General features: G+C 43.9%; 1 protein-coding gene across 3 annotated transcripts in view; it reads right to left on the reverse strand.

The window, feature by feature from the left end:
• Positions 1-18,585, reverse strand: part of Nckap5 (NCK associated protein 5) — a 791,944-nt gene that overhangs the window by 43,807 nt on the left and 729,552 nt on the right. For all 3 annotated transcript variants that reach the window (XM_075987773.1, XM_075987771.1, XM_075987772.1), the window contains one exon: positions 18,388-18,521. In XM_075987773.1, coding sequence (XP_075843888.1) covers positions 18,388-18,521 — 134 coding nt within the window. The remainder of the gene's footprint in view (positions 1-18,387; positions 18,522-18,585) is intronic.

Below are 18,585 nucleotides of genomic sequence, written 5' to 3' on the forward strand. Positions count from 1 at the left end.
CTGGGTTCAATTCCCAGCACCACAAAATCAAAAATAAACAAATAAAAGATGACCCCCTTAACCTGATAATTAAAAAAACAGAACAGAAAGTGACTACCAAGAGAATAATTCTAAGTAGAGAAACATGGGGAGTGTTTTGTTTGAAACCCAGCAATGAGACAGACTGAGCCGCACTTGAGCTGACCGCCAACAGGAAAAGGTTTCTCTGGGAAGCCTGGGCCTTCTCACCGGAGCCTTCCTCTTTCAAAGCAGGTGTCCTCAGACCCAAGGTGTATGCCTTGGAGAGCTGGAACACTCCTCCCCACCCCAAAAAATCATGATGACATTTCTTTTTATGACACTCAGAGCTAGGCAGCTCAGCCCATCTCAGAAGCTGGGTTACAGAGTGCAGAAAAAGGAAAACCATAATTTGACACAGTCATCTGTATTACCTAGGCTAAATAGCATCTTTCTTTGGGACCAAGGAAATGAACTCACTTTGATTTTTCTTCTTCAACAGATGCAGAAGTTAAGGTGTTTTAGCCCATAATTTCCTCCTCCTTCTGATCTAACCTGTATTATACTGAATAACATTTGCAATTTGAATGTATTTATGCGAGTGAACTCTGCACTCCAAGGGGAACTAAAGAGACATTTTATGGGTACTGAAATGACAATTTCTCTAGATGATCTCCCCCCCCCCACTTTTGAGAAGTTAGTAAAAATAGTTGCTCAGTTATGCCTTGCTCTGAGTATCCAGTAGTTTTGAATGGAGGGAGCTACTCATTTCCAAGCCTTTTACTGATGCCTTTGGTCCCCTGTGTGCTCATTTCTAGGCATCACCATACAGCAGCATACAAAGAAAAGACCTTACCCTCATGCTTCATGAATAGTAGATGTACGGCAGTGTATGGTAGTGAGGTTCACAGTCAACATCAGGGTGCATCACGACGTCCCACCTAGGTGCACCCTCCCCCCAAATCTTCTTGTCCTGTCTTTTAGGTAGGGGAAATATGTTTATATAGATTTCCTTTCAGACCTTGGCCACTGTATCCTACCAGAACAATACTTCATGGAGCCTTTCTTAGTAAATCCATTTATAATGAGAACAGGAAGCAGTGTTGCATGCATTCCTTTAGTAAATACATGTTACACCCCACAGAGGTACTTGCACACCCACTGTGCACCATTGTGTGGCTTACAATAGTCAGGAAAGGGGATCAGCTTACAGACCCATCAACACATGAGTAGACCAGAGAAGTGTGGTACATGATGGAATTTTATACAGGTATAAAGGTAAATGGAATATGACATTTTCAGGGAAACGGATATAACTGGGAATGATTATCTTAAATGAAATAGGTCAGACTTAGAAGACACACTGAATGCTTGTACTCACAGGTGTAGCCAAAATTTAAATTTTATATGAGTGTGTTTTTGCATGTTTATATTTACAGGTGTGTGTTCATAGCTCTTAAGTCTAGAAAAAAAAGGACATGAGAGAAAGGAAGTGGATTTTTACGGAGACAGGGAAACAGAGCATGAAGCAGAACACAAGCAAAGTAGAACTGGGGAAGAAAGGGAACGAGCTGGTAGAGGAAGAAGGCACAGGGAGAGCGGTTAAGCAGTGGAATGACTGAGAACAAAGGATAATGACAAATACGTATGAAGACTTCAAGAAGAAATCCAGCGCTTCCTATGTTAACCTAAACACTTAGTTTAAAGAAGGTGTGTTGTATATGGTATCATGTTATGAATGGTATTTTCTGTCTCCGCCATTTGAATGGTGAGAATCTGAGAATCGGGTGGCTCATGAATATCACTGACTGACACTAATTCAAGTTGACACCAAAACCTCAGTACATATTTCAAGACTATTTGGTTAACCTTCCTTCCTTCCTTCCTTCCTTCCTTCCTTCCTTCCTTCCTTCCTTCCTTCCTTCCTTCCTTCCTTCTTTCTCTCACCATGTCATCAATTACTATGCTTCATATCAAAGAGGATGTAGAACTTCTTGTTCTCCTGAGTATTTGCTGAATGTTGTTCTTATCTATAATCCATAAATACCCATTTCCCCTAGCTCTAAGTTGGAGGGAGGCCTGCCATTCTTGACTCACCAATGAGTAGAGTATTATAAAGCCAATTAGAAAGTTTTAATTAGAATTCTTTCCAATGTAGTATACTGACCTGTAAAATGGCATGACCCATAGTTTTCTGATAAAAGGTATAGTGAAGCTGAGGATGAAAGAAGTGGGAGTGATTGATCCATCCATCCATCCATCCATCCATCCATCCATCCTTCCATCCATCCACTCATCCATTCAACTATCTATCTATCTATCTATCTATCTATCTATCTATCTATCCATCCATCCATGCATCTACTCCTCCATTCAACCATCCATCGATCCATCGATCCATCGATCCATCGATCCATCCATCCATCCATCCATCCATCCATCCATCCATCCATCCATCCATGCATGCATCTACTCATCCATTCAACTATCTATCTATCTATCTATCTATCTATCTATCTATCTATCTATCTATCTATCTATCTATCTATCTATCTATCCATCCATGCATCTACTCCTCCATTCAACCATCCATCCATCCAACCATCCACACATCCATTCACTCATCTGTACATGCATACACACATGGAAGCACAGATCCCTCTATCCATACAATAAATATCAAACACAAGGAATTATGAGACTATGGCACCCAACAGAAGTCTTTTTCCTCATGGAATGCATGCTCCAATGAGAAGAAGGGCAGGACTTTGAAGTTCTCTTCCAACACAAAAGCTCTAGGGGAGAAGTAGAAACACAGAATCGATTTTTTGTTGTTGTGTTGAGCAACAGCTGCCGGAAAGACTCAAACTTCAGGATGACTTCTGGGGCTAGTGAGTACAAATCCAGGGCTGCACACATCTTTGTTCTTAGCTGGTTCTCTGATTAACAGTTAACTCATTGACCTACACAGCTTATAGTGCGGGTATGCTGTTGTAGCACAAGTCACTCTCATAAAACCACTTCTGTTCTTCTAATTCCCTATACATCCTATGTCATCACTGTCTTCCAACCATATTTCTATTCCCCAATTCGTTCACTCAATGAGAAATTACATTGTACCTCCCTAAACCTGAGTTACACCAATCCATGAGTTGGTGTGCTGGAATGAGAAGGAGAAAGTGAGCTGAGCCCCAGCATGCACTGCTCTCTGCTTCCTGACTGTGGGTGCCATGTGACCAGCCAGCTCCTACTCTTGCTGTCATGCCTTCCCCATGACAGACGATTTCCCCCTAGAACTGTGAGTTCAAAAAGAGAAATGGAAAAAACCCTTCCCTCCTTAAGGTCGTTTGCCAGGTATTTTGTCACGGCAGTTAGAAAAGTGACAGTTGATGGCAAGTCTCCATCAGGTCCTCACCAAGCACACACAGAATTGTGGCAGGCAGAGGACACGTGAGTCTTCAGGTTGGCAGTTACATAGGGACAGAGGACAGCAGACCCAAGAATCCTCAGGATAGGATCAAAGGGCCTCTCGTTATTTGCATGTGGGCCTAAGAAGCATTTGTAATTAATCACACCCCATGGCAAATGACTGATGTAGCAAACTCTAGGCAGGGGGGAGAGCTTCAGGCCAGCCAGTTAATCACAGCAATGAAGAAACAGAGATAAATTCATCTTACCCCAGTTACCAATCACCTCTTTCACACTTGGCAATAAAAGGAACTGATTGTTCTGCCTGTTATCTTTTTAATATGAAAGTGATCTAGGATAACTGCAAAACCAGCTGCGGGGATGCAGCTCAGAGGTAGAGCACTTGCTCAGCGAGCATGAGGCCTTGTGTTTATTCTACAATATCACACATAAACAGACAACACACCCACAGTGCATACAACATCACATGTGGACAATACATGACATATACACAACACAGATAACACAAAAACAACAGAAACAACAGACATACATAGCGGAATATATGTAACATACACACAACACACACATAACATTCACACATGTAATATACACAGAACATATACAACATATGCATATGATAGATATACAACATATATATATAATATATATCACTTGCAACAGACATACATAAAACTCAAAGCACTTGTACAATAATCATAGCTCTCATACAATATATAGCACACATATAACAGACATGTATACACAGCAAAAATTACTTTGTGTTCATATATAAATATAATACCTAAAACACAAAGGCACTTGGAGAATTAGGAAGCCTTATAAATTAACTTGGGAATAGGGGAGATTTTGGTCAGGAATAATTGATGTTTGACCATTATAAAAATTAAAGATACACAAACATAAACTCTACATGTGCATATCATAGGCAAGTAGAAATCCCTGAATGACAAATGAAGGAGGGACCCTCCTTGACTGAAGAGTTTATGCAAACTGTGATGACAAAGACTAAAAAGGCAAGTGAGAACTCAGTGACAGTCACCAGCAGAAGGCTCACAGACACAGGCATACAGGTCACCTCTGTGTGCACCTGGGAGGGTGGTTCCAGAGACGATGGCATCATCAGGACCCAGAGCCAGTAAAGGGGTTACTCCACTAATCGACTCAAGATTAGAACAGATTACCAGGAAGTTTGAGAACCAGGGAAGATGGGACCAGATTGGAGACAGTGGTTCAGGGGGTAGGAGGGGCAAGCCTAGGGGAAAAATCTGGTCAGGAATTCACTCTGCTTCCTACCTATCAGATGTGAACTGCTCTATCCTCCAGCCTCCTTCATGGACTGAAACCATGAGCTAAGTAAATTCTTTCTCCCTCGAGTTTTTCACAGTGGCTGTTTTATCACAAGTGCATGAAGGCTACCACACAACCATCAAGTTCTTAATGATTCTGGATGACCCATGGTGTGTGTGTGTGTGTGTGTGTGTGTGTGTGTGTGTGTGTGTGTGTGTGTGTGTGTGTGTGAGAGAGAGAGAGAGAGAGAGAGAGAGAGAGAGAGAGAGAGAGAGAGAGAGAGAGAGAGAACCCATGTGAAGGTCAAAATGCAGCCTCAGGCATTGGGTCTCATTAACCACCTTGTATGAGCAGAGTCTTGTGCATTTTGCCAATGTGTATGCCAGGCTAGCTGTCTTGTGAGTTTCTGGAAATTTTCCAATGGGTCTGCCATCTGGCAGAGCACTGGAAATATTGATGCATGCTACTGCATTCAACTTTATACAGTTTTTTTTTTGGATCTGAACTCCAGTCCTCATGCACACATGGCCAGGGCTTTCCCCACTGAGGTCCTTTAATGTGCTGCAAACACTTCCTGGAACACAGGGTCAAATGATCAGTGTCCACATAGCTCTTGGTTTTTCACAAAGTCACAACTGATCCTACAGTCTTGCCTTCTGAAGAATCCTAGCCACACTTAGGAATAGATTTAGATGAACCTTGTGAGAGGTGTCTTAGTTAGGGCTTCTCTGCTGTGATAAACACCATGACCAAAGCAACTTGTGGAGGAAACAGTTTGTTTCAGCTTACAGTTCCACACCACAGTCCATCATAGAAGGAAATCAGGGCAGGAACTCAAGGCGGGAACTGAAGCCAAAGCCACAGAGGAGTGGTACTTACTGGTGATGTGGGGCAATGGTCTTTTATCCTGTCACTTGTATTATTGTTAATAAAATGTTGATTGGCTAGTAGCCAGGCAGGAAGTATAGGCAGGGCAGCCAGGCAGAAAGTAGAGGTGGGACAAAGAGAACAGGAGAATTCTGGGAATAGGAAAGATGCAGTCTGCAGTGGTCAGCCAGACACAGAGGAAGCAAGATGAGAATGTCTTGATGATGAAAGGTCCCCAAGCCACATGGCTAACACAGACAAGAATTATGGGTTAATATAAGTTATAAGAGTTATAAAAAGACTGAGCTAACAGGCCAACCAGTTTATAATTCATGTAGATCTCTGTGTGTTTCTTTAGGACTGAATGGCTGCAGAATCGAGCTGGACAGAAATCCCTGTCAACATACTGGCCTCCTCATGGACTGGCCATTTTGCTTTTTAAAATAGAATCCAAGACCAACAGGCCAGGGGTGGTAATGCTCATAATGAGCTGGGCCCTCTTACATCAATCATCAATTAGAAAACTATACCACAGGCCAATCTACTGAGAGAGTCTTCTCAGTTGAGGCTTCCTTTTCTAAAATGACTCTAGCTTGGGTCAAGTTGACATAAAACTAGCCAGCATGGAAGGAACACCTCAACATAGAAGGACTGAACACTAGCCAGCATGGAAGGAACACCACAGCATAGAAGGACTGAACAAACCAAGACAGAAGAGAGATTCAAGGAAAACTCGAGCAGGAGAGAAGAAACACTTGAAACACTTCAAATGATGCCTCTGAGGTGGGGGCTTCCTAAACAGTCAAGCAAGAAAACAGGGAAGCTGGGAGTCAGTTCCCCAGCTTCTTTCTGTGTGCACACAGTCCAGAACCAGCTCAACCCATGGAAAGGAAGTTTTCTTCACTAATTAAATCCCAGAGAGAGAGAGAGGGAGGGAGGGAGGGAGGGAGGGAGGGAGGGAGGGAGGGGGAGAGAGAGAGAAAGTTGATTTAGCCCTTTATCATCCAAAACCCTGTTCTAATTAAACACAGACCTCTCCTCTCTCTGGTTTAGCCTCACCGTATTTCCCACCCCTATCCAGGGGCGTCTGCACATAGTACTGCTGAGTGATGGTTTGGGATATTACTGCTCACTGCGAGAGTAAATACGAAGGAAGGAGAGCTCTGCTGGCCTTGTTTCAGGGAAGTTTAAATCAGTTCTTTCTTTCTCAGAATGAATCTGAACAGCAGATATTTCCCCTAATGAAACTGTAGAGCTCTGGCTAATTTACGAGAGGGCTTACCTTTCTGGGCTTCAGCTTTATATTATTCCGCTTACACATTATTCTAAAGTCCCTGTGCTCTGTGCTCTCTTATTTGAACATTCTAAACTTTAAATTATTCCATATTTTTCCTTCTTCTGCTTCCCTTCCTTTGTTTGTCCACTGCTAGGGACTGAACTCGGGGCCCAGCACATACTAGGCAACCATTATGTTATTGAGCTATCTTCTCAACCATTTTAATTTTTATTTTGAGATCACTCTTTTTGTGTAGTCCATGCTGGGCTTGAACTCCTGCTTCAGCCTTCCAGTCAGTGGTAATTGCAGGTGTGCACTGCCCAACCCAGATTCTCTTGCTTTTTCCCACCTTTTGAGCACTCTGTGGGCTGAAATTCTATAGTCTACTGTTATACTTGAAATACGCCTTGGCGACAGGGCAAGATGGGTGTTGTGTGGCAGAGAGGAGGAGTGCTCAGAAAGGCCAGCATCTCCCATCAGAGATCATGCAGTCAATAACCAAAACAACCAAGGCTAGAGACTAGGTGTCCCTTCCAGACATGGGCATCACCGTCACACCGCCAGATGGCTTGGGACTATGGATTCTAGAGTTCTAGAAATGATCCTATTGTGTGAGACACTGAATAATGGCTGATCATTTTCTTGGTAAGACTTCTGGTGGCTGATTAGGAAGGAACCACCCCCTCCCCTAAGATAAGATAAATATATAATAAGTATATATTTCTAGGTTTGGGGCTAAAGAGGGGGCAGGTGGATTGAGAGAATGTTTGAAGTAGTTTCTTCCTAGATTCTTAAAGTCTCAGAGTAAAGTACCCAGGACAACATGAATATATCTGTCTTGATCTGTGATGTCTAGTACTGACAGGATCTATGAGATAAATCTCTGAACACATCTGTGGGGACTTTCTAGATTAGACTAATGGAGGTGGGGAAAACCTACCCTGAATGCGGATGGCACCATCCCACGGGCTGTGGTCTAGGCTGGATAATAAAAGGAGAAAGTGAGACGACACCAGCATTCATCTCCTGCTTCCTGACTGTGGATGTCACGTGAGCAGGCCCCTCCCGCTCTTGCCATCACACCTCCTCTGCCGTGATGGGCTATGTCCCCTTGGAACTATAAGCCAAAGTAAACCCTTCCTTCTTTGAGTTGTTTTCCAGCTGTTTTGTCATAGCAATGAGACAAGTAACGAATGCACCTCCCTTCCAGCACCTAAAAGGCTTTCTGTGGCTTTCCCCTCTTACACACTACAATAATTCTAGAAACATCTTTCTTCATCTTTACTCTAATTGCCCCACTTCTTCAAGGAAGTGTCTTGTATAGATCTACCTGAGGGTTTCATTAGATTGTTATTAATCTTCTTTGTCTTAACCATTCAGTAGGAATACTTCTGGCAAGGGACTCTCTCCAAATGTCACTATGTACTTTAAAAGCCAAATATGAAACTCTTATGTTCCCAAAGGAACCTCCAACACCTGTTGACAATGGTTCTTTTTTCCCTTCTTTTCCCATCTAATTGCAATTTACCTGCCTCGATAGAGCACAGTAAGGATTAAACATCCCAGAGTCACTTTTAAGTCGGTGAAGGATTTCTGCGTCCTCGGGGTGCGTGTTCTATAAGAGAGACAGAACTGCAATACTAATCAGAGACCTCACGGTCCTCATGCTCTGACAGCCTGTGCTCAGCTCAGCATCCTCCTAACTCCTGACAAAGCCACCAGGAACTGGTCAGTAGCCAAGTCTGCAAGTCCAAGAGGCTCAGGAGATGGCTTCATAGGCAAAGCGCTTGCCTAAAAAGAGAGAGGACTTTAGTCTGGGTCCACAGACCCCTTGTAAAAGCCGGACATGACAGAGTACATCTGTATACTCAGTAGTCTCGCATAAGATGGGATGCAGAGACATGAGACTCCCTGAAAAAACATGGGTCAGCTAGCCTGGTGTACACATCAGAGGACAAGAAACCATGTCTAACAAGGAAGGAGGTAAGGCCTGACATCCCTACTACATCGTCTACAAGCACACCGTGGCAGGCATGCACCTACGCTCAAAGAGGAACATGCACACACATATCAATACACACACACACACACACACACACACACACACACACACACACAACACACATGATTTAAATTTTAATTTAAAAGATCCCTTTTGAAGGACATACATTGTAATGGCTGGACTTGCAGCTGGAACTGGCCTTAGTGCCCCTCCTGGGCGCAGAGAATGTGACTGCTGTTATGCTCTGACTCAAACATTTGACAGCTTCTCTGACCTGGCGAACATTTCCCGTGCCCAAAGGTTAATCCACTGTTGGCTACTGCTTGTCACTCCTGATATCCACCCATTTTCTTTTTGCTGTTGGGGGCCATTTCATACAATACAGCCTTGGAGCAGCTCCAGATAGCAGCTCCTGGCCCCTCGGAGCAGTGACAACCCAAACATCTCCAGAAATTGCCATCTGTTTCCCACACAGGCCACAACACAGTGGCTTGACGACTGGGTATGAACACTCAATATATTATCTGGGTTAGAGAATTCTGTACAGAAAAAAGTCATCCTTGATCATATGGCTTGCATAAACATTGGGGTTCCCAGGAGCAACCCCTATAGCTCTCACCATTCCACGCTCACGCTGCTTCTCTTACAAGAAGGAGAGGGGAACATGTACATGTGTATAAACAAAGCCACACCCTTTCTTCCTTCCTTCTTCCTTTTTTTTTTAAATATTTTGAGTCACAGTGTATGAAAATTCAAGGGGCAAATCACTGGGAATGCTATGGTAATGACAGGGGTCAAGAACGTCCACCAAAGGGGACAAATTCTGGAGGGTTTGCATCTTTTCCCTCCAAAATGTCTCATTAGGGTTCTCAGGCTTGGCCTCCATCTCTTTCATCTCCCGCAGTCCAATTTAATTGAGTGATGTCCTCGCTACGGCATGCTGCTCTCTGGACAGGAGGGTAAACTCATTCTGTCCATCAGCGCATTTGCTTTCTTAAGGGTCTGACGCTGCGCACGCTGCTCAAGTAATTAAATGCAGGTCATGTCGCAGCCTCCCCTCTCCAGCCTGTCTGAGGGCACAGTGGGTTCTTTCTGATAGCTAGTTCTTGACCACATGACTTTGGGAAGCCGGCTGGATTGCTTTTCTTTGTTTCATTATTGCGTGTGACACCTCAGGCCACCGGAAACATCAAACCTCAGCCAGCCACAGATTCAAAGTGAACAACTAAGAGGCAGTTGGCTTTCTGAAGGTCCCTAAATGAAGATCCTGGTTCTGCGGAGGCTCTCAGAGCAGACTGCGGGCTGCAGTCCTTACTTCACATGAGTCAGGCTCCAGTTTCATGCAGGTGACAAAACCCTGCACGTCAGTGCGTGTGCTCTTTCTGTTTGAGCTAAAGTGGACTGGTCAAAAATACAGCAACTGGGCAGGGGAGATGGTGGTTGGTAAAGAGCTTGCCTTGTGAGCATGAAGATTTGAGTTCAATCCTCAGGGTCTACAGTTAATATAAAGGTGTGGGTATGGGTGTGTGTGCTGGAGAGAGGGTTCAGTGGTTAAGAGCATGTTCTGTTTTTCTAGAGGATCCAAGTTTGATTCCCAACACCCATATCCGGTGCCTGACAACCATCCATAACTCCAGCTCCAGGCGTATCCAATACATCTAGCCTCTGGAAACACATGCACTAACATGTACACATCCCCATAGAGAAATACACAAATATGCATAATTAAAAAAATAATAGTTAAAAAAATCAATGTGCTGCTGCATGTTTGTAATCTCAGCACAATGGAGGGAATCAGTGAGCTCCAGGGTTCGTCCTGTCTTCACTTTCACAGGACTGGAGTCCAACGCCCTGTCTAAGACGCCTCTTACATCTAGTGTCCATTTTAAAGAACAGATCCGTCTGGGGAAATCTGGAGTGACTGTAATGAGTCTGGATTTTAGTTTAACCCAAATGCTGATTCTGCATATTACACAGATTCGTCATCTTTAAGTGATGGCCCAGATGAGCACTTTAAAATAGATGCAACTTTGTGTGAATTCTCTATAATACAGCAAAATCTGATAGCTCTATTAATAGGCAGCCTTTGGCCTTGGGAGGGCGTGATGATGGCAGGTTTTTTAAAATTCATCATCTCTGCATAATTAGTTGTGAATCTCTAAATATTCAAGCTGAAGAATGAATCGGGCACCGGGGCCCTCATCGCTCAGCGTCCCTTTCAATATTGTCCCCCAGTCATCATTTCCTTGTGTTTTTCTAATTACTGCAAAACCAATTGTTTTTAACTCAGCTGCCCCAGCTCTTTGTAATTTGTTGGATGTAATTACCTTGAAGTGAAGAAAATGCACTTCTTATTCAGCAAACTGGAGCTTGATGAGGTGAGCACGGTCAGGTGGCCTGGAGAACCCAGTCCCAGAGCGGTGTTTGTTTCTCTTAACCGCTGCATTCTGTGTACATGGGCTGTGAGAAGCGGGGAGTCCTCTTTCAAAGGAGCCCCGGATTGTGCCGATCTGTTGACACCAGTACGATCTGATCTGAAGATTTGCGTGTGCATAGGGATATGTTTGTTCACCCGCGGGGTGCTTTTGCATGTAACCACATGCACGCAAGAGCATGTGAGCCAGAGGTTAACCTCAGGGGTCATTCTCCGGGAGCTGTCCACCCTACTCTTGCGGACAGGGTCTCTCACTGGTTTGGAATGCATCAAGAAGCTGGGCTGATGAGTCAGGAATCCTGAGGGATCTGCCTGTCTCTGTCTTTCCAGCTCTGGACTATGAAATCATCATGTTTTTGTTTGCTTTTTTTAAACAAGGGTTTTAGGTATTGAACTTGGACCCTCATAGTGGCATGGCAAACACTTTACTGACTGAATCATTCCCCTGGTCCACAGTGCATCCAGTATAACATGGAAAAATGAAAAACAAACAACAATGTGGGGAGGCAGAGCAAAAAGCCAACGTATACTTTATGGCCTTTGTTAGAGAAGGAATGGATTAGATATTTCTTTCCAAAATGATATTTTAAAATTTTAATGTATTAGCAAGAACCCAGAAACAACCTAAATGCCCCTTGACTAAAGAATGGATAAGGAAAATGTGGTACATTTACACAATGGAGTACTATACAGCAGAAAAGAATGATGTCACCTTGAAGTTTGAGGGCAAATGGATGGATCTAGAAAACATCATATTGAGTGAGGTAACCCAGACCCAGAAAGACAAATATCATATGTACTCACTCATAAGTGGCTTTTAGATACAAAGCAAAGAAACCCAGCCTACAATTCACAATCCCAGAGAACTTAGACAACAATGAGGACACTAAGGAAGACATACATGGACCTAATCTACATGGGAAATAGAAAAAGACAAGATCTCCTGAATAAATTGGGAGCATGGAGACCATGGGAGAGAGTGGAAGGGGAGTGGAGAGTAAGGGAGGAGAGCAGAAAAAAACATATAGCTCAATAAAATCAATAAAAATATTAAAAAATTAATGTATGCATACAAATAATTTTTGAGTTGACATTTATCCACGGGGGTTAGAGAGCCAGCATACCTGTTAAGAGCATTTGATGCTTTTACAGAGAATCTGGGCTTGGTACCTAACACCTACATAGGGACTCACAACCTTCCACCACTCAAGTTCTAATGGATTTGATATGTTCTTCTGGCCTCTGTGGGCAATGCATGTGAAATACGTCTACACACGAACTTAGTAGGTCACCATAGAAAAAAGTACAAGATAATTGTAAGAGGCGGAGGTTGGAGAGGGCTGGAGCATCAGCAATGCCTTCTGGACATGAACTTGAGTGGTTGTCTCTAGACGATCAACCAGTCAACCTTCCAGCATGGAGTGGAAGAGGATGTGCGAATCCTGCACCTCTAACTGTGGAGCTTTGGACAGTTGATGGCTCCTGGAAACGGGAGTGTGTTTTCTTTAAAGGTGTAGTCCCTGATAATTTAGCCATGCCCCAGTGGGTGGCCTAATACCCAGGCGTATATGGGTGGCACACATTGGAAAAACAGGTTACTGTTTAAAAAGACAGCAAGAAATTGTGTGGAGGGGCATAAAGAGGAGTGCTGTATCTGGGAGGAGGCTGGGATACATATGATCAAAAAACATTGTAAAAAGTCTCGAAGAATTAGCAAAATCAGTTTTAACCTTAAAATTCTGTTCTTAGCCAATGTCACACAAGTACACAATACACCCTCTTCACATCCACCCTCTCCATCTCCCTACCACCCTTGTATCCCCTACAAACTCCTCCCCACAAACTTCTCTCCCATGCTCATGTCCATTCATTTTGTTTTGTGACCCACTGACCAGGGGGCCATCTGAGTGACTATGGTCGGGAGCTAAAAGCTTTATTTTACCAGAATTAACTGAGAATGACATTACAAACTGTATCTTAAAATCAGTATTAGCCATCATCAACAAACAGGGCTTATGAGCCAGACATTTATTTATTCAATAATCAAATTTTTATAGCATATCAGACCTGCACGAGGTCTTTTTCTGAGACACAACACTATCCCTTTCCGGAAGAAACATAGAATCCCAAACACTTGGAGATTCCCGTTAAGTGAATTCAGCTTGGTGAAGCTTGAGCAATCAGTGTCGGGTTAGGGGTGCTTGATTTCCTCATCTATAAAACTGAGACAAAACATCTCTTTTACAAAGTTCTCATGAGGAATGAATGAGTAAAACTGAAGAAGCTGCTGGCCTTCCAAAGTAGACTTGCCAGTACCAATAGGTATACCAGGGTCTGTGGACTGGAATGCCCATTACACGCTGTTAACAGAGTGAAGGAATTTAAGGAGGAATAAACAGTATCTTGCATAGAAATGGAATGGGGGAGGATTTACTTAACCCATGAGCCTCAGATAAACCCATTTTTATGCAAATGTGAGTATCCTTGCAAGAGCGTCCTACTATGATTCTCAGAGGGAAACCACTCTAAGTGAGTGGATGGGTTAAAAAAAAAGTCACATTTTCCTGGCAAATCCCCAGGGCAAAGCGGGAACTGGACTTCACCTTGCTCTTGCAAGTTTGTTTGGTTTTCCAAAAGCGGACTACTGCATGACCCAGCTATGCATGCCACTTCTGTGTATTTACCTGGAGGACATCAGCGTAGCACAGAGGTGCATAGGCACCAGTGTCAGTTGTAATATGATTCACTATAGCTAAGTTATGGGATCAATCTAGGCGTCTAACAGAAGAGGAATGGATACTGTGGTCTACACGCTTCATGGACTTTTTTCTTAGCCATAGAAAAGAAGGAAGTTCTGACACTTGTAGGGAAACGGATGCATCTTGAGATAATTACACTCAGTAAATGAAGCTATTCTTAGAAAGACAAATACTTTGTATTTTGTCTTAGTAGAAGTTCTCGGGTTTTACATAGAAATATAAAATTATGCATGTGTACATGATGTGAAAGTGTCTAGGGAACAAAGGTCACTAACCAGAGGAGGAATATGCTCAGCATAAAATATACACATGCATGAAAGCCTGAAACTGCAGGAACTATTCACTTTGCTGTGTCATGATCCTCATACGACAGGTGTGTGTAGTTAGTATGTGCAGCCTGATGAGTTTGGGGAACTCCTGGGAGACTGGACTTTGTAAATAACAAAGAAATACTAGAAATCTTTAAGCAAAGGGATCATGTCATGGAATACTGCATTTGGGGGGAGCGTGCATTGGTGGCAACGTAGATAATGAACTGACTGGGGGAAGGGATAGGTAGAGGGGGAGACAATGGGGCCATGTAACCCAGATGAGGACTGTGACTGTGCTAGGGGCAGACTAGGTAAATACCATGCAGATCAGAGACATACGTGGCCTCTTTGGAATGGCCAAAACGGGGTAAGACAAAGCCAATGACTAGCCAAGGACCCTGTCTGAATCTCTAAAGCGATGGTGCATGACATTCGTTGGATAAGAGAAGCCTGGGGGAGGGCAGCCCTCTATGGAGAATAAAGGAGATTCAGCTTGGGTTTCTTTTCTCTAAGCTGGCAGGGCTGGTGCTATGACTTGAATATAGATTGTCCCTCAAATACCCATGTGGTAATGGCCCGGTTCCCATCTGGGTGCTGTGGAACCATTCAAGAGGTGTTTCAAGACAAGGGAGGTTTAAAGTCATTAGCGTCACACCTTGAAGAATCTGGATGGGGGAGCCATTTCCTTCCTTTTCCTTTCACATGAGGTGAGCAATCTTGCCCTACCCCACGCTTCCTGCCAGGATCTACTTCTCTTCCATAGTGAACACCAAGGGAGGCAATTTATCAAGGACTAGACCTTTCTTCTTTGTAAGTTGACGGTAACGATGACTTTGCTCTTGGAATGAAATGTTTGGCCCTTCCATATTTTAGGCAAGTGCTCTCCTACTGAGTTATGTCCTAGCCATGGAACCTCAGTTTTGAGACAGGGTCTTAACTATGTTGCCCAGGCTGTGCTCTCCTTCTTGATCCCCTCAGCCCTGACCTCTGGAGTAGCTGGGATTACAGGTGTGAGCCACCCTGGCTGGCTTCCTGGCTGGCTCTGTCATCATGCTGCAGAAACAGAGACCTGACTAGCAGAAGTGCTGAGAATGGCGAGGGGTGGCCATGTGGATGAGTCAGGAGCTTACCTGCAGTGTATATGGATTTCTTTTATTAGCATGTACTATTTAATATAATATAATATAATGGGTCTCTCTCTCTCTCTCTCTCTCTCACACACACACACACACACATGATATATATATATATATATAGTGCTTTGACCATATTCACCCCATTACCCTCTATTGCCCCCTCTGACTCCTGCTGATCCTTTTACTCTTCCCAACAAGTTCCCTTTCTATTAGCATCCCCCCCCCCCATCTACTGATTTAACGAGGGCTTCTTACATGTGTCTGAGTCGGGTTTCTTAGGGATGCCTGGCTGAGGGGATGTTTGCAGGAAGCATGTGTGAGGCATTATCTACAGGAAGTGTTACTGGTAGGTTATTCCTGGAATGGGCACCTTACCATTGACCATCCCACTGAAGAGAATGTTTCCCCTTTCTCCAACAACTATTAACTTCCTACAGGTCATCAGACAGGGGTGGGGCTGCGTGACCTACCTCCCCTCCTCCATGATGCAATGTTGACATGCCCAGCCTTGTGTTTGTCTTTTGCATGTAATCACAGCTATTGGTGATTCAAAAGCAAATCATTTGCTTTTAAGTGACCCAGACACAGGGGGTCCAGCAGTTAAGACTCTTCCCCTGGTCTTTGCTTACAGAGGCTGGGCTTTCCTGCTGTCCCTCTATAGTCCTTCCCTCAGCTTACAGGAAGCCACTGGCTTGCCTTTCCTACCTCCTCTGTGCCTGCAGTCATCAGTGCCCAAGACCCTGACAGCACACGTGGGGAAACAATACTTTTCTTCTCAGCTGGCAAATTAGAGTGGGTAGCTCCGTGGAAACAAAGTCACAAAATGACTTCTTTGCTCCCTCCCCAGCCAGGCCACCCACTCAACCCCTGAATCTGTGGGCAGACTCTGTTAACAAGTGGACTTTTAACATTTCTCCGTCAAGCTAAAGAAACCCAACTTTGAAAGAAAAGATGCGGGTTTACTTGGGTGCTTTATGAGCAGGGAGGCAGGGCTCTAGGGAGGAGGTATGTTTTGTCGCATTTAACAGGATGCAAAGGAGCAAGCTGACAGGCTGGGCATGTGGCTCCGTTGGTGGCTTGTGCCACTATGAACAGCAAGGCCTCTGAAGTTCAACCTCCCTAGCTAGCTTTCTTTGTGAAGCAGGATTGACATTAGAAAAATCATCCTCCCTCAGTACTTATAAATACAGATATTCTTACATATATAAATACAAGCTGCTCAGTCTGTATAATGTTACCTATATGTATGTGTTTTAGAATATTAAGATGTACGCACACACACACACTATATATATATTTAGAGCAATTAAAGAGAATGAGGCCACGAGAGTAAGGGAGTGTACATGGGGAGGTTTTAGAGAGAAGAAAGAGGGAGGAAATGGTGAATTACAATCTCAAAACATATTAAAAAGCAGGTATATTCAGGGCTGGGGATGTAACTCAGCTCGTAGAGTGCTTGGTTAGTGCGCACAGAGCCTTGGGTTCCATCCCCAGTACCATGTGAAGCAGGTGTGGTGGTGCACACCTGCAATCCCAACACTCAGGAGGCAGAGGCAGTAGGAGAAAGAGTTCAGGTCAGCCTCAACTATGTACTGAATTCAAGACTGGTCTCGGCTACATGAAATCTGTCAATCAGCATTTCTTCACAGGTGAGCTCTTAACACACTGTGGTCTGCTGTCTGATTTTATCTGAATCCACCCTGGGTCACCAGAAACATCTTAATGACGCAATGGAGAATCATGGGCCTGTGTGTCTAGTTTGCAGAACATCTAAGAATCTCTCATTGATCTGAATCCCATTGCTTTGTTCCCTGCATCTTAGGAGTTATGAGAAAAATCGGTCATGTGGTCCAATCACACAGAACCTTGGGAGGAAAAGAACAATACTTGTCCTGTTTATCACTTCCTTTCAGTCCCCAAGTGGAAGATGGTCTTTAAGAAGTAAGCGATTACTGACTGTATAATCTTCTAATTTAATATTCATTCTGAGCAGAGGCTGAGACATAGGTGAAAGTTTCTATGTTGTTATGAACTGGTTGTGGATTGGCTCCTATATGACTACGCCCCCAGTTGGTATTTTGATGGGTGAGCTGGTTATTTTAACTGAACTTGACAGAACATATGATTACATGAGAGTCTCCATGAGGACAGGGGTTATTTAGAACAAGCTTGCCTGTGGGCATGTCTGTGGAAGAATGCCTTAATTGTTAATTTGATATAGGAAGACTCAGTTTATTGTGGTAGCAGCATTCCCTAGGCGGGATTCCTGAACAGTGTAAGAGAGGAGATGCAGGGAGTAGGGATGTAGAACTCCATTCTCTCGGCTCTTGACTGCAGATATGCTAATGCTTTAAGTTCCTGCCTCAACTTCCTTGCAATCATGGTCTATGAACTGGAAATGTAGGTCAATGAAACCCTTTCCTCCCAAAGTTGCTTTTGGTCAAAGAAAGTGAAATGAAAACATAACAGGAGGCTATGGAGTGTTTCAGGTGGAGCCTGGATGACAGAGGTGGCTCACAGGGGCCCTGTGTGGACATCTGAAGATGCAGCCCAGCTCTGGCTTCAGCCCAGCTCTGTGTGCCTCCCAGCTGCCACCAGGCAAAGAAGTTGTAGCTGTAGCTTCTGTTGCCTTGGAAAGGAACCATTCTGCTCTGCACCCCCCCCCCCACACTCCTGGGGACTGAAATCCCTGGAAACGCAGCCGAAATGAACCAATTCTCCCTTCTATTATATCTGCCAGGTATTTTACCACAGAGACAGGAAAAGTAACCGATACAAACTTGGCAAAGCAATGCAAGATTTGATTTAAAATTAAATCAATCTCCATAGGGTCCAAGGAGCTCAGCATTTGCAATCAGGGAAGACAGGCAGATGGCACCCCCTCACCTGGGTCTCGGTGGCAGCATCTTCACCCCACCCTGAAAGGGGCTCACTTGCCACTGCATCCTCCACATAGTCAAACGATGGGGCAGGCTGCGTCTTTGACTCTGCTTCATTCTGCTTTTGGAAACCGGCTTTTCCTAAATGAAGAAAGGCACATTAAATAAAAAAAAACAGACTTTCACCAACCTTTGGCAAACTTAG

Source organism: Microtus pennsylvanicus, chromosome 10 (assembly GCF_037038515.1).
Source record: "Microtus pennsylvanicus isolate mMicPen1 chromosome 10, mMicPen1.hap1, whole genome shotgun sequence".
Classification (NCBI taxonomy): Eukaryota; Metazoa; Chordata; class Mammalia; order Rodentia; family Cricetidae; genus Microtus; species Microtus pennsylvanicus.